General features: G+C 45.0%; 1 protein-coding gene across 2 annotated transcripts in view; it reads left to right on the top strand.

Annotated features, from left to right (window-relative positions):
• The window catches only part of KLC1 (kinesin light chain 1), a 30,180-nt gene extending 5,674 nt beyond the window's left edge, over nt 1–24,506 (top strand). Inside the window, exons 4-14 of one of the 2 annotated variants that reach the window (XM_065870936.1) lie at nt 432–657; nt 4,708–4,795; nt 5,408–5,509; nt 8,340–8,513; nt 8,660–8,759; nt 13,256–13,305; nt 13,395–13,462; nt 14,799–14,907; nt 18,363–18,524; nt 23,195–23,245; nt 23,916–24,506. In XM_065870936.1, the coding sequence (XP_065727008.1) occupies nt 432–657; nt 4,708–4,795; nt 5,408–5,509; nt 8,340–8,513; nt 8,660–8,759; nt 13,256–13,305; nt 13,395–13,462; nt 14,799–14,907; nt 18,363–18,524; nt 23,195–23,227 (1,112 nt within the window). In that variant the 3' untranslated portion in view covers nt 23,228–23,245; nt 23,916–24,506. Of the gene's footprint in view, nt 1–431; nt 658–4,707; nt 4,796–5,407; nt 5,510–8,339; nt 8,514–8,659; nt 8,760–13,255; nt 13,306–13,394; nt 13,463–14,798; nt 14,908–18,362; nt 18,525–23,194; nt 23,246–23,915 lie in introns of those variants that run through there. The other variant, XM_065870937.1, reaches the window with a different exon arrangement.
• The last annotated feature ends 471 nt before the right edge of the window (nt 24,507–24,977 follow it).

The raw sequence follows: 24,977 nt of genomic DNA, 5'->3' as shown, positions 1-24,977 counted from the left end.
GTAATTGCTGTCATTAGCAGGCGGTGGCGTGCCTGCAGCCTGCCTCACAGCAGCCCTTGCACACTCAGGCTGCCTCGTGGTTCCCCAGAGAATTGTGCGTCGTTTCGTCGCTGGGATAGAGTAACGTGTTGAGCCAGCCCTCGTAAACAGGGCATGCACCAGCAGTTCTGGTGCGGTCTGTGGATTCTCACAGAGTGAAAGGGCAAAGGAGTTTTCCTGGGGCCAAGAGCAGTCTCACCACACTGTTGGGGCGCGTGCGGCATCCCCGACAAGTCGCTGGTGTTGCCTCGCCTGCGCGGGGAACGCTGGACAGGTTTGGTACAGTGGGGACCACGTGCTGACCTGGACCAGAGCCGGAGCAGGGAGTGCTGATCAGCTGGTGTCATCGGGTGATTTTCTCTGTTGCCTGAAGTGAGCCCTTCTCTCTGCAGTGCAGCAGCAGCAGAGCAGTGCAGCGGTGGCCGCCCAGCAGGGTGGCTACGAGATCCCCGCGCGGCTGCGCACCCTGCACAACCTGGTCATCCAGTACGCCTCGCAGGGGCGCTACGAGGTCGCCGTGCCCCTCTGCAAGCAGGCCCTGGAGGACCTGGAGAAGACCTCTGGCCATGACCACCCGGACGTGGCCACCATGCTGAACATCTTGGCCTTGGTGTACAGGCTAGTAGTCCTCATTTTATTCTTAATTTTACCTAGAGACAACGTTTTTAATGAGCTTGTCCTAAAAATACGTTTCTGTAAACAGTTATGAGCTACTTTTCCAGCCTTATCGTCCATTTGTCTTCACACAGCCAGGGGTTAAGTTCAAACATTTAGCAAGTTCTCTGGCAAGAGTATGACCCTGAAGAACAGACGCTGCCTGGGGCTCCCAGGCAGCCGTCCAGGACTAGCCCACAGCACCCTTTGCTCTGGCCAGGCTAAGCTCTTTTGATTTTTTTCCCCACAATACTTGGTATACCAGGCTCCTTCTGCCCACCCTGCCTGCCCGTATCCCCTGCCTTTCTGAGGCCTTGTCAGCTCTCTCTCCTTTCTGAATCCAGGGCTCCACGTGCCCCTTCCCAAGTTGTGCCCCATAACCCTGTCCCTGCCTCTCTCGCAGCGCTTGCCCTGTACTTGGCCTCCGGGTGATTTGAATTTTGTCATCTCTTCTCCCGGGATCCTGGCTCCTTGAAGTTGAGGACCAGGTTGTCTTCTTGTCTCCACCTTGAGTCACTTGAACATGTTTGCTAACTCAGAAGCCTTTGGTGAACTTCCTGAATGGAATTAAAAAGTTTGCCTAGGCACTGACTGGGCAGTGGTACATGGGAGCCCTTTGTCTGCTTCTGTCTTTTAGCCGAACTGACCTGAAATTGAGCAGGTCGGGGTGTTACTCACGTGCAGGACTGGTTTGCTGTGGCCACTCCAGTGTGGTGGGTTTCAGGGAACTGCTCCATTTTTTCTTCGTTGGTTTGGTTGTTTCAGTTTAGCCAACAGTTTTGATCCAGATGTATGTAAGACTTTGGGCTGGTTCCTGTGAGACCCTAAAGATGGATACATAATACCTGTTCTCAAGGAGAAACCAGAACGTGGAATTGGAAGTCAGGAGAGTTCAGTTTGTATCTCTGCTAAGTGGCCCCTAGGCAGAGGATGTTGTCCAGAGCCCTTAGCTTTTCTGAGCCTCTGAAGGGTTGCAGGGGATGTGAGACATGGTGTTACCTGGCACTGTGAAATAGTCAAACAGCATCATCTAAACCTGTTTCTAGAGGAACTGAGAACCTTGTTTAGAGAATAGGCTGGCTATGTTCATATGTAATTATAGAAGCAGGGAGACTGTTGTTAATAAAATAACACAGAAGTGGGAATTCCCTGGCGGTCCAGGAGTTAGGACTCTGCGCTTTCACTGCTGGGACCCGGGTTCAATCCGTGGTTGGGGAACTGTGATCCCATAAACCGCTTGGTATGGCCAATAAAGAAAGAAAGTAACCCAGAAGTGTTCATGGAACAGAAAGATGCCTTCCAGCTGAGAGAATTAGGGAAGGCCTAATGGAGGGGTGCGAGCGCTTTCTGCGGCCTTGAAGGGTGTGTTTGGGGCAGACTCCTGCATCCTGTTTGGCAGTAGTAAGAGATGGGGCTGAAAGGGGCTGGGCACTCTGCAGGTGCCAGGTCTTAGAAGAGTGGCTGTGGGGAGTGCGCAGGACTTGAGGGGGCTGGAGCCTGGAGGCAGGGCAGCCCGGCAGGAGGCAGCAGCGTGGGGCTGGCGGGGATGGAGCTGGGAACCTGAGCAGGGAGGGGGAAAGGAGGGGGAGGGCTCCATGAAGAGAAGAGGAGTAAACTGTCCAGAGAGGGAGGTGATGGCCTTAAAGAGCACCGGAAGGAAACTGAGCACTGCCATGCCACTGCTGCAGCTCCAGGCCACTGCCGCGGCTGGGCTTCGAGAGCAGCACAGCCTTTTCCATGCTGCATAGCACTCTGTTTTACAGGTAGTCCTGACATTTTTTGACAGGTTCCTGCTGATGGACATTTAGGTTTGCAGATTTTTACTGTTATGCATTATTGTAAGAATTCCCTAGTCACAGGTTGCATTTAAAATCTTGGTAGATTATGCTAAATTTTATTCCAGAAAGGTCTTTAAAAAATTTACATGCCTACGAAGAACATGAGAGTTTCTGGCTGATGGTAGATATTTTTATTGTAAATGAGTTAAATAAAAAATGTGCATAGAATGCCACTGGAATTTGTTGTACTTAGGGTGCGTGGTCACACAGGTGTCATTGTGCTGGGTACTGGGACTTCGGTGGCCTCTCCTCAGTCTTGTGTTTTTCCTTCGCACTATAGTGTGAGAGTTTACTCATGTCAGCAGAACATTTGAAAAAAGTTAGCAGCTACGTATATATTCATATTTAATGTTGTGTCCTAGAGCTGTACCATAACTCTATTTCAACACTTTTCTGTTAAGGGACATTTAATTTTAAGCTTTTTGTGGGGGGGCATTAATCTACTGATGAACATCTTTTGCTCAAGTTTTGCTCAGGATTTTGTATTTTGTTTTAGAGTCAATTCCTAAAGCGGGTTAGAGTATAAACATGATACGCGGGCTTCCCTGGTGGCGCAGTGGTTGACAATCCTCCTGCCAATGCAGGGGACACGGGTTCGATCCCTGGTCTGAGAAGATCCCACATGCAGCAGAGCAACTAAGCCTGGGTGCCACAACTACTGAACCTGCGCTCTAGAGTCCGTGAGCCGCACCTCTTGAGCCCATGTGTCCTAACTACTGAAGCCCACGCACCTAGAGCCCATGCACCGCAACGAAGAGTAGCCCCCGCTCGCCGCAACTAGAGAAAGCCTGCGTGCAGCAATGAAGACCCAACGCAGCCAAAAATAAATTAATTAAATAAATAAATTAAAAAAAAAACAAAAACATGATACGCTTCTTGGTACATGTTGCCCAGCAGCTTTCAGGAAGGTGGTGCCAGTTCACACTCCTCCTCCTCCGTCACCAGCCTGGGGCTGGGCTGCTTGTCTCTTACTCTTTATTAATGGAGATGTGCAGCATTGTGTATTAATTTGTATTCCGTGATTGTGTGTTTTTAGTCATTTGTGTCCTTCTGTGAATGTTCTGTTACCTTTTTTTAATATATGTTTATTCATTTATTTTTTGGCTGTGTTGGGTCTTCGTTGCTGCACGCGGGCTTTCTCTAGTTTTGGCGAGCAGGGGCTACTCTTTGTTGTGGTGCGTGGGCTTCTCATTGCAGTGGCTTCTCTTGTTGTGGAGCACGGGCTCTAGGCACGTGGGCTTCAGTAGCTATGGCACGCAGGCTCAGTAGTTGTGGCCCAGGGGCTTAGTTGCTCCTTGGCATGTGGGATCTTCCCGGACCAGGGCTTGAACCTGTGTACCCTGCATTGGCAGGCGGATTCTTAACCACTGCGCCACCAGGGAAGTCCAAAACCTATATACTTGGCCAGAATTAGTGTGCTTCGGAGGATCTGGAAGCCTTATTAGCCCTTCCAGTGTTCTGCAGGACAGTCTGGCTTCTGCAGGGCAAAGCCTTGCTGGGCAGCCGTTCTTACTCAGTTGGGAAGTATGTGTACTAAGTCTCACAAAGTAAGTAACTGGTTTGCAGCCCCATCATCAGGTAGCACTTAAACCCAGGGGTGCTGGGCTGGAGGTGCTTCTGTCTCCCCACTGTCAGCAGGACCCTCTGCTCCGCCCTGCTCCAGCAGACACTGCGGGGTACGTCCTGGGCTTCTGTTTCACAGGCTTTTCCATGGCACGTGGCGAATCATTAGCTTCTTAGAGCAGCTCTGTGAGTCACGTCCTTCCTTTTTAGGTGGGCCGACTGCGACTGTGGAGCCCATGTGACATGCCAGAGCCACGCAGCCGGTAGCTGGCAGAACTGGGTGCAGACACTGGGATCCGTTCCATCTGCCTCACCGTTCTGGACGGCCTCGCTTACTGTGTGCGGGGTTATGGGGGTAGTATTGTCCCAGTGATCTAGATGGGAGGGCCAGGTTCAAAAGCTAATCAGGCCCGACTCCCAGCTCACCTTGCCAGTACGTTTATTGATGGAGTCTTTTTCTCCTACATTAGCAGTGTTTTTAATAGTTTTAATAGCTAACGTCTATTTTTTAATAACTGAAGCTTAACTTCTATTTCTTTAGTTCCAAAATTACATTTTAAAGAGATGTAGTAAGCTGTGTCTATAACACTTAACTGTATGTTTTTCAATTTAGAGACCAGAATAAATACAAAGATGCAGCTAATCTACTGAATGATGCCTTGGCCATCCGTGAAAAAACTCTGGGCAAAGATCATCCTGCGGTTTGTATACTGGTCCTTTCATTCTTTTTATATATTATTTTCCCTAATGTATTTTTATACCCATCTCATTTTAATATTAAACTCAACAGGGAAGATTTAAGAGCTGCCTTTTCACTGGACGGCACAGGTAGGACTTCCCTCACTTAGTACAAGTGATGAGCTTCAGTGCTGGTGACTCCCATTTAGCAGGTGTCTGTGCATTTAAGTTGTTTATCACCCCACCTCAAATGGATCACGTACTGTGTTTTTTGATCCTAAATCAAATTGCATGTACTTCTGTAAATTTTTTCATAAAGATTTTGTATTGTCTTTTTATTAAAATCTGGTCAGATTTGCATATAGATCTCTTTTGGTTGGCTTTGTGGCTTTCAGTGAAATTAAAAAAATCAAGATCCTGTTGATGTTGATGTGTTAATTTTAATATTCTGCAGTGTGACTTTATGCAGTCTGTCTGTAGACAGTGAGACTGCTCTTTCGCCTTTAAGTGGAGTCCTGTTCCTTCATCCAGCTGAGAGCTCTTCCCTGCACATACTGGGCGTGATGAGTGTGTGATGTCTCACGTCCCCTCCACTGCTGTCGTTTACTGTTCTTCACGGTTCCCTGTGTTGGTAGGTGGCAGCGACTCTGAATAACCTCGCAGTGCTTTACGGCAAAAGAGGAAAGTACAAAGAAGCTGAGCCGCTGTGTAAAAGAGCTCTGGAGATCAGAGAAAAGGTGCGACTAAGGACGGTTCTCCTTGAGATGCTATGTTTTATGCTTTTAAATAACTCACTTTTTTTTTTTTTAATAACTCACTTTTAAGCTTTGAGATAGGACCACTGTGATATATCATTACTGACCATTTACTGAAAATAAGCCCTTCAGTCAGGTGGGCAGCCCCAAATGCAGCCAGATGGGCCCATACACATGGAAGTTTAGGAGGAGTGGGTATGCAGAGGGTGGAGCCTTGAGTCTGCATGCCCTCCCAGCCTGAGGCCTAGAAATGATTCAACTGAAGAAGGAATTTCTCAGGCCTGTAGGTGGAAGGCACGGGGGCATTTCATTGACGGTGGGGCATGTGCCAGTCAAGAAGAAAAACATTAAAATTTTAAAAATGAGGTCAACAAATATGCTTATGAAACTGAAGAAAATGATTGTTTTTGAGAACTAAAGAGTAACTCAGAGCTGTAGATTAAGTCAGTCATGGATGTGTAATGTCAGCTAATACAGTTTATAGTAATTAGGTATTTTTAAAATGTAACTTGTTAATTTCAGCAGTGCTCTGGATGACCGTGTATTCAGATGTTAGAGACTTGGCAGGTCCATGCCGTGACTTTTTTTTTTTTTAAGGTTATTTTATGACATATAGGTTTGTTTATTTATTTATTTGTTTGTTTTTGGCTGCGTTAGGTCTTGTTGCTGCGTGTGGGCTTTCTCTAGTTGCGGCGAGCAGGGGCTACTCTTCATTGCGGTGTGCAGGCTTCTCGTTGCAGTGGCTTCTCTTGTTGCGGAGCACAGGCTGTTGGCGCGCGGGCTTCAGTAGTTGCAGCATGTGGGCTCAATAGCTGTGGCTAGCGGGCTGTAGAGCGCAGGCTCAGTAGTTATGGCGCATAGACTTAGTTGCTCTGTGGCATGTGAGATCTTCCCGGACCAGGGATCGAACCTGTGTCCCCTGCATTGGCAGGCAGATTCCCAACCGCTGTGCCACCAGGGAAGTCCAATGCCATGATACTTTAATTTGACTTTTGTGTCATTATTTACCATTGATACTGAGCAATCAGTCATTTAATTTTGAGTCATATGGCAAGGACCTGGGAAAGGGAAGATGAAAAGGGGCTAATTACCACATTATGCAGGTAAAGTTTTGTCCGTGTTGCCATCTGCATAATATTTACAAAATAAAATAATCTTTATTTATTTATTTTATTTTATTTTATTTATTTATTTTTTTGCGGTACTCGGGCCTCTCACTGCTGTGGCCTCTTTTGCTGCGGAGCACAGGCTCCGGACGCACAGGCCCAGCTGCTCCGCGGCATGCGGGATCCTCCCGGACCAGGGCACAAACCCGTGTCCCCTGCATCGGCAGGCGAACTCCCAACCACTGCGCCACCAGGGAAGCCCTAAAATAGTTTTTATTTTATTTTTTATTTATCCACTGAGATTTTGAGTGGGCTGGGGTTAAAATCAGGGAGAATCACAAATGTATCAAATTGAGGATTATGAACTATAGGTGATGATCTCTCAGATTCATTCATATATATTTGCTCTTTCGTTCAGTCGTGTAGCAGACATTTATTGAGGACTTGGGGGCTCCCTGCTTGGTTAGAGTTGGTGATTTCAAATTAGACACAGTCCTTTCCCTGGGGACACAGTGCAGCAAGCAGACCTTGGGAATGCAGGTGCTTTGGCTTCTAGCCTAGAGCTCAGGGAGCACATAGAGCAAGGGCTTCTCCAGGTACAGGGCTGGGACTGTGCTGGGCATGGCCTCCCACAAACGGCCAGCGTTGGAGCTGAGTCTCAAGAACCGAGGTCAGAGCTTCCCAGGCAGGGAGAGGAAGGGAATGCAGAGGGGATGGAGAGGCAGCCTGCCTCACTGGGGACTTTGTAGGTAAAGGCACAAGGTGAGAGACTGGATGGCTGGCTCAGGTCCTGAGGAAGCAGTGTAGTGTTTGGTCATCCACCTGTGTGCCAGCACCGTCCTAGGTGCTGAGAGGACATTACATCCAGACATTGAGACAAGGCATTTGCACACTGAGGCTTACATCTTAACGGGTGAGAGTCAGGCGATAAAGGACTAAATAGATAAGATAGTTTTGGGTAGTGATACTTGCAAAGAAAGAAAAAAACCAGGTGATGTGCTTGTGAGTAAACTGGGTGGGGATGGGCTGAGGGCTCCCTTAAATTGGATATAAGGAGGTCCTCTCTGAGGGGACCTGAAAAGAGACTTGAAAGATGAGTTATTTAGTGGAGGGTGGGGAGCAGGGCAGTGCTGGGAGAAGAGTGTTGGGCGTCTGGGACAGTAAGTTCAAGTTCGAAGAGCCCTGAGGTGAAGTTTGAAATGTGAGGGCAGAGGTTTGGGATGCTCAGAGAATCTGGGTCTGAATGTGAAGGGATACGTAGGATGTGAATTGAAGAATTGGAAGTTTCCTTTGAAGGCTGTTCTGTGCAGGGATAAGTGTAATGTAGTTAGACTCAGAAGGGCCAGGTGTAAGTCCAGGCACTTCAAGGACTGGGCGGCCATATTAAATAGCCTTTCTAAAACCCATCTTCAAACTGTGCATAGTATTGCCTACCATGTAGGATTATTATAAGAATTAAAGACACTAAAGCACGTGAAGGAAATCAGCATAGTCCCCTCCCCCCAGGAATAAGGAGTTCAACAAATTCTGGTTAAGTTATTTTTATTATTGCATGGGGAGCCATTTAAACATCATAAGCCTGGAAACAAGGCACAGTCGTATTTATGTTTAGAACGCGCCTTCTCATGATAGGGTGGAGAATGGATCGGATGGTACCATGTGAAACAAATAATACGTGTTTCTAATACACTATTTTTTATTCCCAGGTTTTGGGAAAGGATCACCCCGATGTTGCCAAGCAGTTAAATAACTTGGCCTTACTGTGCCAGAACCAGGGCAAGTACGAAGAAGTAGAGTATTATTATCAAAGAGCCCTCGAGATCTACCAAACCAAACTGGGGCCTGATGACCCCAATGTGGCCAAAACGAAAAATAACCTGGTACGTTGACAGAGGTACAACTCTATAGATAGAGCCAGATTACTTTCTTCCTGAAATCTGAACTCTGTTTCATAGTTTAACCTATAAATAAGAACGTATGCTTCACTTACGTATGAAGAATAGTAAGTACTTTGTTTTATTTTAAGGCATCCTGCTATCTGAAGCAAGGAAAATTCAAGCAGGCGGAAACACTGTACAAAGAGATTCTCACTCGCGCACATGAAAGGGAGTTTGGTTCTGTAGATGGTAAGAAATGTACTGTTGTTTCTAAGCAGATGCAGTTGTAGGATGCATTAAACATAGTGATTTCCGTGAAGCACAAGGATAAAAAAAAATAGTGATTTCCAGCTTGAACTTGGTAATACCCAAGTCATCACAGTATTTTCAAGATAGAATTTAATTTGAATTTTAGAAATGATTTTCCATGGAGCGCTTATTGGAGAGGACGTGACCCGGTCTGAGTGAGTGCCCATCGGCTCATCATTCATCATCCAGTGACCGTGGTGAACCCTGCGTACCTGCCCTGGCATTACTGATAATGGAGTCATGCAGCCTGTGGTCAGGGTGATGGGCCACGCTACCCTCACCAGAGTCCACACGTGCTTTAGGCACAGCCTAGGTGCACTGACTCCAGAAAGCCTTCCTGGAGTCATTAATGCTTTCTAGAATTGCTCTGTAATACAGTGGTTCTCAAAGTGCCGGCAGGAACCAGCAATTTCAGCGCCACCTGGGACCTGTCAGAAATGCAGCTTCTCGACCCATCCCAGGCCTGCTGGGTTGTTTGACGGCCTTAAGGAGCTAAGGCCTGTCTCCTTTGTATCCCTTAAAGTATTGTAGGTGCTTAATGTTTTATAAGATTTGAATTGCTCAGTAAAACAATATTTGTGTGTTACATAAGGCATCTTCCCCCCTTTACTGCCTATTACATAAGGATTTCAGAATGTGAACAGTTGTTATTAGTGTGTGGGAAACCTTAGAATTTGTGGGGAAAAAGGTTTTGATTAATAAATATTTCCTTCTATAGAGAGTTTCTAGAAACTACTTTTGAAAAATCTTTGAAAAGTGTGTTAGTTTTTCTCTGTGAACAAGTGGAGCAGTAAATCTCTTACTATCAGAAGATCGTAATGCCTCAGGCTCATCATTTTGAAAATGGATTCTGTTTGCAGTTGTGCCGGGATTGGATAACAGCCCACCTCCCTGGACTTGTACAGTTCACAGGGCACTTTCATGTCCTCGTCTAACTGTAGAGGCCTTGCTGGTTTTGTGTTGATTCCAGGCCATCTCCTTAGTGCTTCTTTCAAAAAATTTTACTCTTGGGGAAGACTTGTTTCCTTGTGATTTGCTAGCTTCTTTCTACTAAAAATAGTAGCATGAAGTCCAGTTAATTGGGTTCTAGTTAAAAGCAGTTTTTCTGTACTCAGATTTATCCTCCATACAAATGTTAAAACGTAGGACAGAAAGGCATTTTTTCTTTAGGCAAGATGCACGTGTTTTCCTGGTTTGCTGTCGGGGCGTGGCTTTCAGGTCACAGGGCCTTGGCTACAGTGCAGCATTGAAACCCATGACCTGGTTTGTTGTCAGGAAATCTAGTTCTCTTAACTGGTGGATTCTTGTCTGTTCTAACAATAGGGTTAGGTTAGTACATAAAGCTAAAACTGCAGTAAATAACAGTGTTATTAAGCTTTAAATACTGTTCGCTTTTTTTTTTTAATAATTGTGATATACAGTTATTTTTCAAGTATTTAAACAATTGTACGAGCACCACTAACTGAATAATCCTTCCATTCCCCCCACTCATCCGTAAGGTCATATTCTAAATTCTTTATCAAGTCAAGGGTTTTGTTGCTGGTGGTAGTGGTAGTGGTAATGGTGGACCATTCCTCTCCATTTATGCAGGTATTGATTCTTGTACCAGTTGCACATCTTCTTGGCTGCTGTGGTTTTGCAGTGAGGCGGGGTGGGGGTGAAGTTAGATATGTGATGTGACAAAGTCTGTAAGTACTCTTCCTTTTCAAAACTTCCCTGGCTAGTCTCACCATTGTTAATTGAAGTATAGTTGATTTACAATGTTGTTAATTACTGCTGTACAACAAAGTGATTCAGTTATATATGTACATTCTTTTTCTTTTTATATTCTTTTGCATTATGGTTTATCATAGGATACCTATTATAGTTCCCTGTGCTGTACAGGAGGCCCTTGTTGTTTATTCATTCTGTATGTAATAGCTTGCGTCTGCTAACGCCAAACTCCCACTCCACTCCTCCCCCACCCCCCTTCCCTTTGGCAACCACCAGTCTGTTCTCTATGTCTGTGAGTCTGTTTCTGTTTCATAGATAGGTTCCTTTGAGTCATATTTTAGATTCCACGTATGAGTGGTATCATATGGTATTTGTCTTTTTCTGACTTACTTCACTTAGTATGGTAAGCCCTAGTTGCATCCATGTTGCTGCAGATGGCATTATTTCGTTCTTTTTTTATGGCTGAGTAGTATTCCATTGTATATATGTACTACATCTTCTTTATCCATTCATCTGTCGATGGACTTTTAGGTTGTTTCCATGTCTTGGCTATTGTGAATAGTGCTGCCATGAACATAGGGGTGCATTGTATCTTTTTGAATTACAGTTTTGTCTGGATATATGCCCAGGAGTGGGATTGCTGGATCATACAGTAATTCTATTTTTAGTTTTCTGAGGAACCTCCATACTGTTTTCTATAGTGGCTGCACCAATTTACATTCCCACCAACAGTGTAGGAGGGTCCCTTTTTCTATACCTTCTCCAGCATTTGTTATTTGTAGACTTTTTAATGATGACCATTCTGACTGATGTGAGGTGATAACCTCATTGTAGTTTTGATTTGCATTTCTGTAATAATTAGTTATGTTGAGCATCTTTTCTTGTGACTGTTAGCCATATGTATGTCTTCTTTGGAGAAATGTCTATTTAGGTCTTCTGCCTTTTTTTTTTTTTTTTTTTTTGCGGTATGCGGGCCTGTCACTGCTGTGGCCTCTCCCGCTGTGGAGCACAGGCTCTGGACGCACAGGCCCAGTGTCCACGGCTCACGGGCCCAGCTCCTCCGTGGCATGTGGGATCCTCCCGGACCGGGGCACAAACCCGTGTCCCCCGCATCGGCAGGTGGACTCTCAACCACTGCGCCACCAGGGAAGCAGCCTTCTGCCCATGTTTTGATTGGGTTGTTTGTTTTTTTGTTGTTGAGTTGTGGGAGCTGTTTGTATATTTTGGAAATTAACCCCTTGTCAGTTGCATCATTTGCAAATATTTTCTCCCATTCCGTAAGTTGTCTTTTCATTTTGTTTGTGGTTTCCTTTGCTATACAGATATTCACTCTTTTAAAACCAGTATTTAAAACTAGTTTCATTCTTCTCCTATGACATGCCCAATAATCCTAAGAATAGTTAACCACATACTAGTCTTCTAGTTAAAAACAGTTTAAATATGTAATCTTATTTAATTTTCTCAACAGTCCTGTGAAGTGGGTCACACATTACTCCATTTTAGGAGCGAGGACACTGCAGGCTAAGCGACTCGCCCAGGATGGGTAGCTCATGAGTGGTTGGATTGGGTGGGAGCACAGGTCTTATTCTCCAGAAACCTCAAAAATAAGTGAAGAGACGGGATCATGAAAATCACCTATAATTTCATCACCCAAATATGTCTTAATTTTTTGTGTCTTTCCTTCCTTTTTTGCCAATTGATTTGCGTGATTGAAACCACACTTTATATATAATCATGCATACTGCTTATTTCCTTTTATACTTGTAGCTTAAGCATTTTTTCATGTCATAAAAGTATTTTCATAACCTTCACTTTTAAAAAATATTTATTTTTATTTTTGGCTGCGTTGGGTCTTCTTTGCTGTGCTTGGGCTTTCTCTGGTTGCGGTGAGCGGGGGCTACTCTTTGTTGCAGTGCGCAGGCTTCTCATTGTTGTGGCTTCTCTTGTTGTGGAGCACAGGCTCTAGGTGCGCGGGCTTCAGTAGTTGTGGCACACGGGCTCAGCAGTTGTGGCTCGCGGGCTCTAGAGTGCAGCCTCAGTAGTTGTGGCACACGGGCTTAGTTGCTCCGCAGCGTGTGGGATCTTCCCGGGCCAGGGCTCAAACCCGTGTCCCTTGCACTGGCAGGCAGATTCTTAACTACTGCGCCACCAGGAAAGCCCATAACCTTCACTTTTAAGACTGCTTATCCTCCATGATGTGGGTGCATTAGTTGGAAGCTTTGGATGAGTGGTATGTGTCAGTGTTCTCAAAAGTGAAGAAAATTTTAAAGGAATATTGATTTGTAGTTTTTCCATTTTTGCTCCCAACATCTTACTACTATTTCTTAGATTTTTGTTTAATGTTAATTGTTCAAATTCTAAATAGTCCCAAGTGTTACGTGAGGGTTCTAGCATTAAAAGTTTCCTTATAGGGACCCTAGCGTTTGTCCGTGTTTTTGATCGTTGCCTACCCTGTCTAGGTAGGTACCTTTGATTCCATGTCTTCTGTTCACAGAGCTGCATGTGAATGGCCATTTCCTACTGGTTTCTTGTGGTCTGGTTCTGTCTTCATAGTCTTTATTCTCCATTGTGAAACCTTGTCTGTCCATGATGTGAAAAGTAATATCTGAGAAGGATCATACGGAAAACAAAACAGAAACCTTGCAGTTGCTGAAACTTGACAAATTCCACTTTGTGGGCTCTGTTATGCTTCAGTTTATAGTATGTTATTTTTTCTTCCCTAGATGAAAATAAACCCATTTGGATGCATGCTGAGGAAAGAGAAGAATGCAAAGTAAGGACAGACATACTATTTCGAGAGATTCTAAATTGAATATATTGCTTAAGATAATTATTCACTTGAAATTATTTGCTATAATTTAGGGAAAGCAAAAGGATGGGACTTCTTTTGGAGAGTATGGTGGCTGGTACAAAGCCTGCAAAGTTGACAGGTACGTCTGCTTAACTGAAAAACAAAGACACAGCTGTGGAAGGTGCTAATGCTTCGAAGGTAGCTTGTAAATGACCGAGTGTGTAAGTTGCTTAAAGTGGTGTGGTTGCACAGTCCCTGATTTTCCACAAATTCCAATACAAACTCCATAACTTCGTAAATGAGGTAATTCTTGTACACAAAACCCACCGTAATGTGGGTCACGTGGGTAACATATTGGTTCTGTCCATTAATGCTGTGTCTAAGGCTAAGTACCAAATCGCAGGAGAAGAGAGGACTAAATACAGAGACACAACATTTAAGGTGACCATAGAGCAAACTCACGGGAAACAGGCCAGCAGACGTGCAAAAGCCAGCACTTTGCAGGTGTGTCCAGGTGCACACCCCAGTCTCTCCCGCAGCCCTCAGGGCCTCCGTGTCTGCGGAGGGTTGTGTGAGCTCCTTCACCAGCAGCCCATGAGCCTGTGCAGATGCCCGTTTCCTCTTCTGACTGCAACACCGTTCCTGCAGTCTTTTTCCTATTTTAACTTTTGCTCACCCTTTAAGACTTAGTTTACCAGTCTTCTATTTCAGAAAAACTCTCTGAACCCCTAGTTTGGAACAAGTACTCCTTCTTTGGGTTCCCCGTAGCACTTAGCATAACTTCTGAACTGCATGTGCTTTGTTTCTCCCCATACTCTGTAAATTGTCTCAAAGACATGGAGTATAGCTTCTTTATTTCTAAAGCGCCTATCATCAGTAAGAAAAGAATCTCTTGAAGTATATCTGTACTAAAATGAACTAGACTTATTTCTCGTTTCTTAGTAAGAGTGCTCTGTGGGGAGTGCAGAAGCACTGTCTGTGTCCACACTGTTTGTTCATCCTTTCGCACACACAGCCGTCATTCTGTGACTCAGATCTCATTGGTGATGAGTTTTGGATTCACTTTGCTTCCCCTCTACTTGTAGAGGGAGGGGAGAAGGTAGATAGCAGCATTAAAACATGTGTCCTCTTTACTACCTGGCACAGTCAGCTCTGCCCCCGAGGGGGGAGAAGCCTGATGGTCACTGGACAGACCCAGAATAGACATTTTTGTTGAGACTGCCCGGTGGTCTGTGGGAGCAGCCACAGACTGGAAAGAATACAGGGACATGTCCCATCAGCCACAGGGCTCAGTGCAGTAGGCAGGGGATGCTTGACATAGAAGAGCCTTTTAGAGTTTTACAGTTAAAAAAAAGTACCATAGAAATTTAAATAATTTTAGCCAAACATAAGTCTGTTTGTCCTTTAGATTATGTGCTAGTGGTTGCTCTAAAACTTATATTTTATAGTTTTGTATATCATATGCTTTCTTACAGTCCAACTGTTACAACTACTTTAAAAAACCTTGGGGCACTTTACAGACGTCAAGGCAAATTTGAAGCTGCAGAAACATTGGAAGAAGCAGCCATGAGGTCACGTAAACAGGTCAGTCAAAAACCTTCTGTTTTTAACTTAGCCTTCCGTATTTATTGATTGATTGATTGATTGTACGCGGGCCTCTCACTGTTGTGGCCTTTCCCGTTGCGGAGCACAGGCTCCAGATGCGCAGGCTCAGCGGCCATGGCTCACAGGCCCAGCCGCTCCGCGGCATTTGGGATCTTCCCAGACCTTGGCACGAACCCGTGTCCCGTGCATCAGCAGGCGGACTCTCAACCACTGCGCCACCAGGGAAGCCGTAGTCTTCCGTTTTTAACTTTGAGTTTAATGATTCTCTTTTACGAGACTTACTGAAACCTTGATTTAGAAATAGAAAACGTTTACTGTTCTAGTTTGTACAAATAAACTTATATTGTTCAAGCGACAATATAATGTAAATATATGGTAAATGACACCAAAAGCACGAGCAACAAAAGCAAAAGTCACATTCACCAAAATTAGAAACATTTGTGCGTTCAAGGACACTATCAAGAAAATGAAAAGACTCACAGAATGGGTGGACATATTTTCAAATCACATCTCTGAGGAGGTCTAGTGTCCAGAATGTATAAAGACAAAAGGAACACCTAATTAAAAAACGAGCACAGGACCTGAATAGACATTTCTCGGAAGATGCTACACAACTGCCAACAAGAACATGGAAGGATGCTCAACGTCATGAGCCATCAGGGGAATGCAAATGAAAACCACAGTGAGGCACCACCACACACCCACTGGGATGGATAGAATTCAAAACCAAAACAGAAATAGTAAGTGTCGAGGAGGAGGAGTAGAGACTGGAACCCTTGTGCACTGCTGGTGGGGACGCAGAATGGTGCAGCTTCTGTAGAGAACAGTTTGGAGGTTCATCCAAAAGAGAAGCATAGAGTTCCTATCTGACCCTGCAAGTCCACTCCTAGGTATACACTGGAGAGAATGGAACACAGGTACTCAAAAGAAGTACAGCCGGTTCTCGTTATTCATGGTACTTATGTTCTATAAAGTTGCTTTGAACACTGAATTAGCAAATACTGAACCATTGTTTCTAGGGAGATACAGACTTATGTTCCTGGGAGCCTCTGGTCACATTTACTTCAACCGATCAATACATAACCTTGTTCTGGGTGTGTTTCTGTTTAAAGACACCTTATTTAGTATATGTTGTTGGTGCATTAGCGTCGGGTTCATGGCCAGCAGCACTCTAACTTGTGTCTGAAGAGAGCTCGTCTCCCCAAGGCACACCCCGGCCTTCTTGCGCGTAGGAACACCAGGGGACACTTCTTCCCCGTTTTCAACAGTGAGATCACTGACCGACATGCGGAAAACATGGCACCAGATGATTTAGACTCAGGGAGGGAGGATGCTTGTTTACATTATAAGGTGAAACAAGAAAGCAGAGTGTCACCTTGTTCGATCTTAGCTGGGGATGTGCGTGTCAGGTGACTCGAAGTTTTCTCCACTTCGTGAGTCTGAATGACCGTGAAAGCACTGCGAGTGTTGATTTTAGGATTACAAATACGTTTTGGTCAGTAGGTGAATTAGCATATGCGGCCTCCGTAAGTGGTGAGGGTTGACTGCCCCTGTGCATGTACGTTCGTGGCAGCGTTGCTCTCAGTAGGCTGAACGAACACAGACCCAGGCTCGTCGGTGGATGGATGGATACACGAGGTGGTATATCCATGCGATGGAATGCTATTTGCCAATAAGAAGGACTGCTGAAGCACTTTGCTTCATCAACCGAGGTATTTTAGTTATGCTGAAATACAGTTGTAAAGAACATACAGGAAAAAGGCTTAGTTCTTGCCCCTTAATTACCAGTTTTAGAGTAAGGAGTTAATGTATTACTGTGTATGTATGTGCATATAAAGATGGCAGGTTTTGTTTTCTATTTTTAGTGCTGGAGGGACAGGTGTGGCTTTTTCCCCTGAATGGTGTGTGTGTAGCCTATTATGCAGTTGTTGGTTTAAAGCCACCTTTTGGCTGGGATTAAAGTTACCCATAGGTACCTTAGAATTTTTTCCTTCAAGAGATTGTGTGCAGAGGGATTAGAGAAGGCCCCGCATAGGTGTTGTCAGTGGTGCTCTCCTAGCTTGTGCCCTGCAGGAGCCCCTTTCTTGAGTCCTGTCGTCCTTCCCAGGTCTTTTGACGCTGAGGGGCTACTGTTCAGGGGAGGGTGCCCTGGGTGTAGGCGGCGTGGGATTCTGACTCGACTGGTGGTCCGTGGTGCTCCTTCCTCACCAGGCTTTGCTGTAAACCAGTGCCAGATAGTGTTTATCCAGCCACTGGTGTCTAGAGTCATGAGCTGCAGACGTTTAGAGAAAGGGATGTTGCTAGTGGTTTGTTGAGAACAGCCCCTCCTGCGCCTGGGAGGGCCACGGTCCACTTCACTGTGGAGGTCACCGCAGCACGTGGTCTGTTTGGGTATCGTGCCCCCCTGAGGAGGAAACCCTCAGGGTCAGCGAAGGGGCAGTATTTGCATGAGCTGTTCAGGTTGAGATTCCATTTAGAACATAAGACATGCTGCACCTGGTCCTCAGATGGTGCTGAAATGCACTTGGACAGCGTTTGCTGCTGGGTGTTGATCCGGTTACGTTTCACTCAGATGTGCGTGGGGCGATTGTTGAGAAAGCAGGCGAGTGCTTGCCGCTGCTCATCGCTCTGTGGAGTAGGAAAGTTTGCTGTTAAAATGCCTTTTGTTAAATAAGTGGCTAATTTTTTTTTTTTGCGGTACGCGGGCCTCTCACTGCTGTGGCCTCTCCCATTGTGGAGCACAGGCTCTGGACGCGCAGGCTCAGCGGCCATGGCTCACGGGCCCAGCCGCTCCGCGGCATGTGGGATCTTCCCGGACCGGGGCACGAACCCGTGTCCCCTGCATCGGCAGGCGGACTCTCAACCACTGTGCCACCAGGGAAGCCCTAGTGGCTAATTTTTAAAAATGTTATACTGAGAACAAAGTAATCCGTGAGTTTTCAACCATGTACTTATTTTGGAGGCATGGAACACCAGGCACTTAATGTTAAAGTGTCAAAAACTGGGCAGTTTCCCAGCATCTCACCATGGAACTTCCAAACATAGAGTAAAGTTGAGAGGATTTTATGCCCGTGTACCGCCTCCTGGATTCAGTCACGAGCATCTCTCCCATCTATCCATCCTTCAGTCCTTTTCTTTTCTCCGATGCCTTTCAAGGTTGTATACCTCAGTACACTTCCTTTTAAATACTTCAGCGTGCACATCATGACCTGGAGCTCAGTGTTTGTTTATAACTTTTTAACATTTGAGGTAAAATTTACATACGGTGAAATGCACAAGTGCTAAGTGTACATTCGTGAGAATCACTGTTCTGATTTTTCCCTCCAATGTTTAAGAACTTTTTTTCCCCGAACATACATTTAGTTATCTTAGCAATTCCCAATAAAACTTCAGTGCTGATGGACCACACCCTTTTCCCCCTGCCTGGCTCGCAGGGTCTTGACAATGCTCACAAGCAGAGAGTAGCTGAAGTGCTGAATGACCCTGAGAACACGGAGAAGCGGAGGAGCCGCGAGAGCCTCAGCGTGGATGTGGTCAAGTACGAGAGCGGCCCTGACGGAGGGGAGGAAGTGAGTATGAGCGTAGAGTGGAACGGGGTAAGTACAGTACACAGCGCGTGCTCAGCCCGTGCTGCGAGGCCCCGGGCAGCAGCCTGGGCCGCCTCCCACCGGGAGTGCTCTTTGGCATCTCCTGGCTTAACTGCTAGACAGCCTACTTTTCTCAAATTAAGTACGAATTAAGCTTTTTGTAAGTTCTCCTGCTAACACTGAAGTCTGTTATTTGTTTGAAGTAGTAATTTTCTTCTTTTTAGGAATCCATGAAAGCTGTTTGGCTTAACCTTGAGCACTTCAATGCTGATTGAGTGTCCTGGCTTTTAAAGCATAATCCATAATTTGGTTTTATTTTAATATTAGGATTAGTGTGGCAGATAACTAACTCGCTTATTTTAACTTACCCATTTTCATTGCTAACTTCAATGCTCCTAATTTCACTGACGAGGCTGCTGTAGATTTTGTTAGAATTAATTTAAATACTTCCAAGGAAAAGGGTGATTCAGACAGAACTCTTCTGTAGAAGAGAACAGGTCAGGAGTGGGAATGTTAGGGCGGCTGCTCTTCACGTCCCAGCTCAGTCCACGGAGGGCCCAGCGGCTCACTGCTTTCCGTGGTTACCTGCCGGAGGCTTTTGCGTCCCGAGCATGTGCCTCTATTAGAAACATCTCACCTCTGTGGCCAGGCTCTGCCTCTGCCTCTGTGGAAATTCTTACCACTGCTGTTTCTCCAGTAGTGCCTTTTGGACATTTTCTTTCTAGTGAATTTTTGTAACACGTGGGTAATTTTTTTGTACATTGAGCTGGTGTCTTTGGAATTCTGCTCTTATGGGGCAGGGTTGAATGCAGGATTAGGTTTAATGCATTCAGTTGCAGTGTTGATTTTTTTTTGAAGTCACGTAATGCAATTTGATTAGTTGTAATTGTGCAGATGTTTTTCCAAATGGTAGTTTGGGGCTTTCTTATAGTCTATCTTTTTGAATCTATTTATTCTTTGGGATTTTCTACAGCTGTAGCAATTTGGTAAGGGTCAGCACTCTGGTTGACATTTTATACAGAATGTTGTTGGCCAAACTTTAAGGGAGAGCATCTCTTGCGACTGTCTTTACCTGGCAGCTCCCTTGCTTTGGTTTCCCTGTGCCAAGACAACCAATCAGCATCTGCTTTGACCACTCACCCTGTCGGGCAGTCGCCCAAAGTGAAATGAGGGCGGCGCTGCCCTACTCGTGTCTGCGTCCAGCCCGCACTGTGTACTGTACTCTCCCCGTGGTGGCTGTTGTCTGCGTGCTTTGTGTAGAGGGCCCCTCCTTTCGCTGGTCTTCAGGAGCCAGGGGGCAGGGTTTGATCCTTTAGAATGAAGTTCTGGAGGAGCTTTCTCTTGAGACAGTATTTCTAGGTCAATCTTTCTATGAAATCACGTGAAAATAAAATTATTGACATCTGAGAGTTCTATTACTGTCTTCAAGACTGAGACTTGGTGAGGGAGAGCTGCTTTCGTTCCTCTGTGGAGGGGCGGGCGGGCGGGCGTCACGGTGCGGTGGGCAGAGGTGGGGACCCCCCCCCATTCCTGCTCTCTGCCCTTCACCTCACATTTCCTCTCTCACTGTGGACATGCTGTCACTCAGGACACACATGCACATGCTGGGTGCTGGGTACCTTTTTACTTGACTTTTAGACACTAGCGACTCTGCATCTTTGACAGAACCCACTCCAGGGCGCCTCGCCTGGGCTGGGTCCAGTTGACTGAAAGAATCTAGATTGCAGGTCATCCAGTGCAGCGGTTCCTAAACTCACTTTGAGCAGCAGAAGGAACCCTCCCTTCAGATGGGACTTATGTGAAGCAGTGAGTAAATAGAGAACTGCTTGGGTTAACCAGGGAGGGACAGTCGAGAGCTGGTGCTGAGGCCACCGCTCAGACCAGCACTGCCCCCAAACGGGAGGCCTTGGCTCTCAGACTGGTTTCCTTTGGGAGCTCTGAGGCTCTGAGAAGTTAGTGCTGCTCTTCCAACACTTGACTTGAGTTTTATTTTCAAAGCATGCATTTATGTTTTAAAAAGAGGCAGGAAGGGCAGTATGCACCCTTAGGTGGTGTTTGGTTTTTTTAACATCTCTTTTGGAGTATAATTGCTTTACAATGTTGTGTTAGTTTTTGCTGTATAACAAAGTGAGTCAGCTATACATACACACGTATCCCGTATCTCCTCCCTATCCCACCCCTCTAGGTGGTCACAAAGCATCGAGCTGACCTCCCTGTGCTATGCAGCTGCTTCCCACTAGCTGTCTATTTTACATTTGGTAGTGTATATAAGTCCATGCCACTCTCTCACTTCATCTCAGCTTACCCTTCTCCCTCCCCATGTCCTCAAGTCCATTCTCTGTGCCTGCGTCTTTATTCCTGTCCTGCCCCTACGTTCATTAGAACCATTTTTTTTTTCAGATTCCATATATATGTGTTAGCATACGGTATTTGCTTTTTCTCTTTCTGACTTACTTCACTCTGTATGGCAGACTCTGGGTCCATCCACCTCACTACAAATAGCTCAATTTCGTTTCTTTTTCTGGCTGAGTAATATTCCATTGTATGTATGTGCCACGTCTTCTTTATCCATTCGTCTACCCTTAGGTGCTCTTTAGATTCAGCTTTATTGAGGTATAATTGTGTGCAACCAGAGGAGCCCATTTTAAGTTCACCTTGGTTTAGAGGCTCACACACTGCTGTCCTCACATTATCTCTGTCCAGGTGTGAGGATAAAATGTTTAATGCTGTCTCTGCATGAGTGCAGATTTCCCTGGGATTACAGGGCAAGCAGATTAAGCATTGTTGCTATTTGCAGCCACTTTCCTGTGTGCATCGAGATTTTCTCTGTTATGCAGTCAAGATAAAAGGTAAAAATAAATTGGGAGTTGAGGTGGGCGCTGAGGCTGGACCTGTCTGTAACTTCACGTTCAGATCACAGGTTCTCTAAGGCAGCCTCATTGTTCTTACTTGTTTGCTTTAATCATAAGAACTTGTTACCCGTTTATAATGAGAAAATGCTGTTTAGGTTTTATTTTATATTGGGGTTCTACATTAGATTTTAATTTTTTAAAAAAGGATTTCAGCGCTCCTTATAAAGTTTGGAAACCACTGCTGTAGGGAAAGTGCTGAGCTGCTCTGTTGGGAACATGCACACAGCCCTCACTTGGGTTTTCACAAACATTTTCACAAGACACTAGGCGCAGGCCTTCTCAACATTCAGAAATAACATGGACCACAAAGGGCAGTGTGGTCAAAGACAAGACAAACTAGGTTATATAATAGTTACTCCCCGCACATACTGCAAGTCTGGATCAGCAGAGAACTGAATTGTATGCTATTAAGATACAAGAAACGTAAGGCTCCTGGACATATTCTAATTCACGTGAAGTTTCTGGATGAGATTCTTGACATGGTAGATAATTTGTTTAGGGAAGTACAATTCTGTTCTTTTTCTATGTACCATAGAGATCATAATTGAAGTACTTGAAAATGTAACTTCATCAAACGTTATTTTTGTGTAAACTGTTCAGATCTAAAAGTCACTGTCGAGATAAGTCTCTTACGGTCCTGCTTCTAAAGATGCAGGTGCTCTGTGCATAGTGACCCTTTCTGGGTAAACTTGACTTCACGTTAACTGTGAGACGCACACGTGTCAGTCACCGGGACCCAGGTCCCCACTGGGCCACACAGGAGCCTTGGGGCTGCTGTAATTAAGGAGTTGCCTTTGCAGCGGTCCCACTAGGCCACCAGGAGACATCACACGTCTTACATTCTGAGCGGAACCTGAGCTTGACCTGTGCTGGCCTTTCTGTTTTCAGAGGGCCAGTTCTCTACTGGGGTCCTTCTGAAGTAGCCCCACCCCTATGTCCCCATCCTTTTTGTACTGCTCCCCATGTTAATATTTCTAAAAGCTTTTAATACACTAAACTCTTTCCCAGGATTACTGGGAATGAGGTAGCTGTTAATTAGAAATAATGTTATTTTTTAAAAATAAAAATTAAGCTAGGAAGACAACTAGAATAGACCAAAAAAGAATTTGAAACACCAAATCACCTGAAATCTGTAGATGATAGCCACTGCCATATAATTCTTCACCCACGCGGTATACTATGAGTGTTTGTTCAGAGACCCAGTTGTTTGATGCAGATATTCTTTCACGGCAGTGTAACGATCTAGACTCTTCTGAAAGTGTTGGGATACAGTGAGACCTCCCAGCCCTCTAGTCTGTTTTGAGTAGAAATCCACCTTGTTTGGGTGGGTTTGTGCTGTCCTTCCTGCTGGTTCTCAGGGGCCAGGTTCCCAGCTGGTGAGAGCAAGGAGGGCAGGCAGACCTACCTGCTCCAGCGCCCCACTTCCCCTCCAGGTGCTGCTCCCCCAGCCCAGCCCAGCCCAGCCTGCCTTGCGGTGGGGGCGGGGGTGGGGGAGTGAGTGTGTGTGGATGAGTGTATGAAATGCTCTTGGAATCTGACTGAAATTACTCTTCGATATTCTGCGGAGTGTCTAGTACAGGAATATTACAAATAGTGCTACTAAAGAGTAGCCCTGAATTTTGAAATGAACACAAGGAGTTGTACCATTTATAGAATTATATTAACATTTTAGCATTCTATTTCTAAAGAGCAGCAAGAACTTGTGTTTTCTTGTCCTCCCAGCATTGGTGGGGAGTTGGTAACAAGTTTTATTTTTCCATTTTAAAGATGAGAAAGATGAAGCTCGGGCTGGTTAAATGACTTGCTCAGCGTCGCATGGTGAGTCAGCGCGGGTGGGGCTCAGGTCCCCGCGGTCTGGGGCTTCCAATCTACCAGGACCCAGGATGCGTTGCTGCTTCGGAAGTCCTTTTTCTAGTTAATTTTATTTTGGATTATCAACTGCATGTTTAAAATGTGCTATAAACTTGAAAAGTCAGTGTTTCTTAACATTTCTGAAATGTCTAAAATGTTAGTGTTATTCAGAGAAAGTCCTTTCTGATTTCAGAGAGAACTTTATAGTTTAGTTCTAGGCAAGAGGATTTCTGATAAAGTTAAATCTTTAATGAGTGCAATCTTCCTTTTGGTCACTGTCGGTGGTTTTTGTTTCAGAATCTCCTTATGTACAGTAACTTGAAAACCTTTTTATTGGAAGTATCAAGGAGATTTCTAGCACAGTGCCAGTCCGTGCTCTAAAAATGTTGAATTTTATTTTATTGAGGATTAGGAATGATTTTAGTCTAGATTATGTAAAATGTAACATAAGGTCCAGTACCTGTTTCATACGGGGCTGACAGGAGCAGACAGAAGGTAATTCCAAATACTAAAGCAATAAAAATGCTGCTTAGACTTTGTGACCTAGAAATACTGTAAGCCAAGCTGTGTTGCGTGGAAACTGGCTCTCTTCTCATGAGTTTCACCTGGGCTTTCTCTCTCCGTTTCTGTCTAACAGGCCTAGCTGCCCTGTGTGACACTCACACTGTCTCCTGCATGATGGGCGGCATCTCCTCCAGCTTTTCTTCTCTCTCCAGTGCTGACTGCTGTGTTTAGCAATCCCCTAGGATTCTTGTCAGAGCTACACCTCTCTGTGACTGGCCATTCCTTTGGTGCTGCTGTCCTTTTGGGGGGTTCCTTATCTCTGTATACATGTAGCTTTGCCAGATATGTACTTAGTAATATAAACTGTGTTAATAAAACCATTTACTGTGTAATACATGAGTTTAAAAACTAAGAGCAATTAGCTGTTCACTTTGATAAGAGGTAGTTAGTAGTATCCCCCAGGTGTTACTGCAATGGCATGATGGTGACTGTGACACTACCTAGGCTGTCAGAGTAGGGCATGTGCTGCTCCTGTCGCGTTTGGAGACCTGGTGGGACCACCCTGGGCTCTGGGCGCTCCCCTTAGGATCGTGCTCAAGTAGAATTTGCTGTGTAGTCTTTGTGTGAAATTTTGGCAATTCTGCTTTTCTCTACTAATCTTTTAAGTGTTCAGTGATTTGTGTATTTGTGTCTTTCTAACTTCTAATAAACTCACTCCAACTGACCTGTGTCTTGGCGTCTGTCTGCTTGGTAGGCCTTCTCATTCTTTCCATGGAATGCAGCATTGCCGTAGCTTCTAGAAGTGGTGGGGCTAGTGTTAATCTTACTAAATGATTCATTCTGAGAATAAAAGTTGTTCTATACACATTTTTTTCACTCTTTGTATTTGATTTTCATATCCAGATGCTGCCAGGTGTTTCACTTATTAATGTCTGAATCAGTTATACGAAAGCTGGGCACTCTTTCACTTGCTTCCTACAAGGCATCTAAGGATTTTTAGTTATTTGTATAGAATGAACGTATTGTTTAATTTTCCCACTACATTTATAATCAACATTTAATAAAACTGTCCTATAAAACTTAATGAAGAAACAGTGTATCTAGTGCATGTAGATGAAATTGTTAAAAGGAAGTTGCCTATGTCAAACCTAAATGTTTTAGGTCCTGTACTGTTTCATGGACCAGATGCTTCCAT

Source organism: Phocoena phocoena, chromosome 2 (genome assembly GCF_963924675.1).
Source record: "Phocoena phocoena chromosome 2, mPhoPho1.1, whole genome shotgun sequence".
Lineage (NCBI taxonomy): Eukaryota > Metazoa > Chordata > Mammalia > Artiodactyla > Phocoenidae > Phocoena > Phocoena phocoena.
Note: the sequence above shows the minus strand (reverse complement) of the source record. Positions and strands in the feature narration are given on the sequence as shown.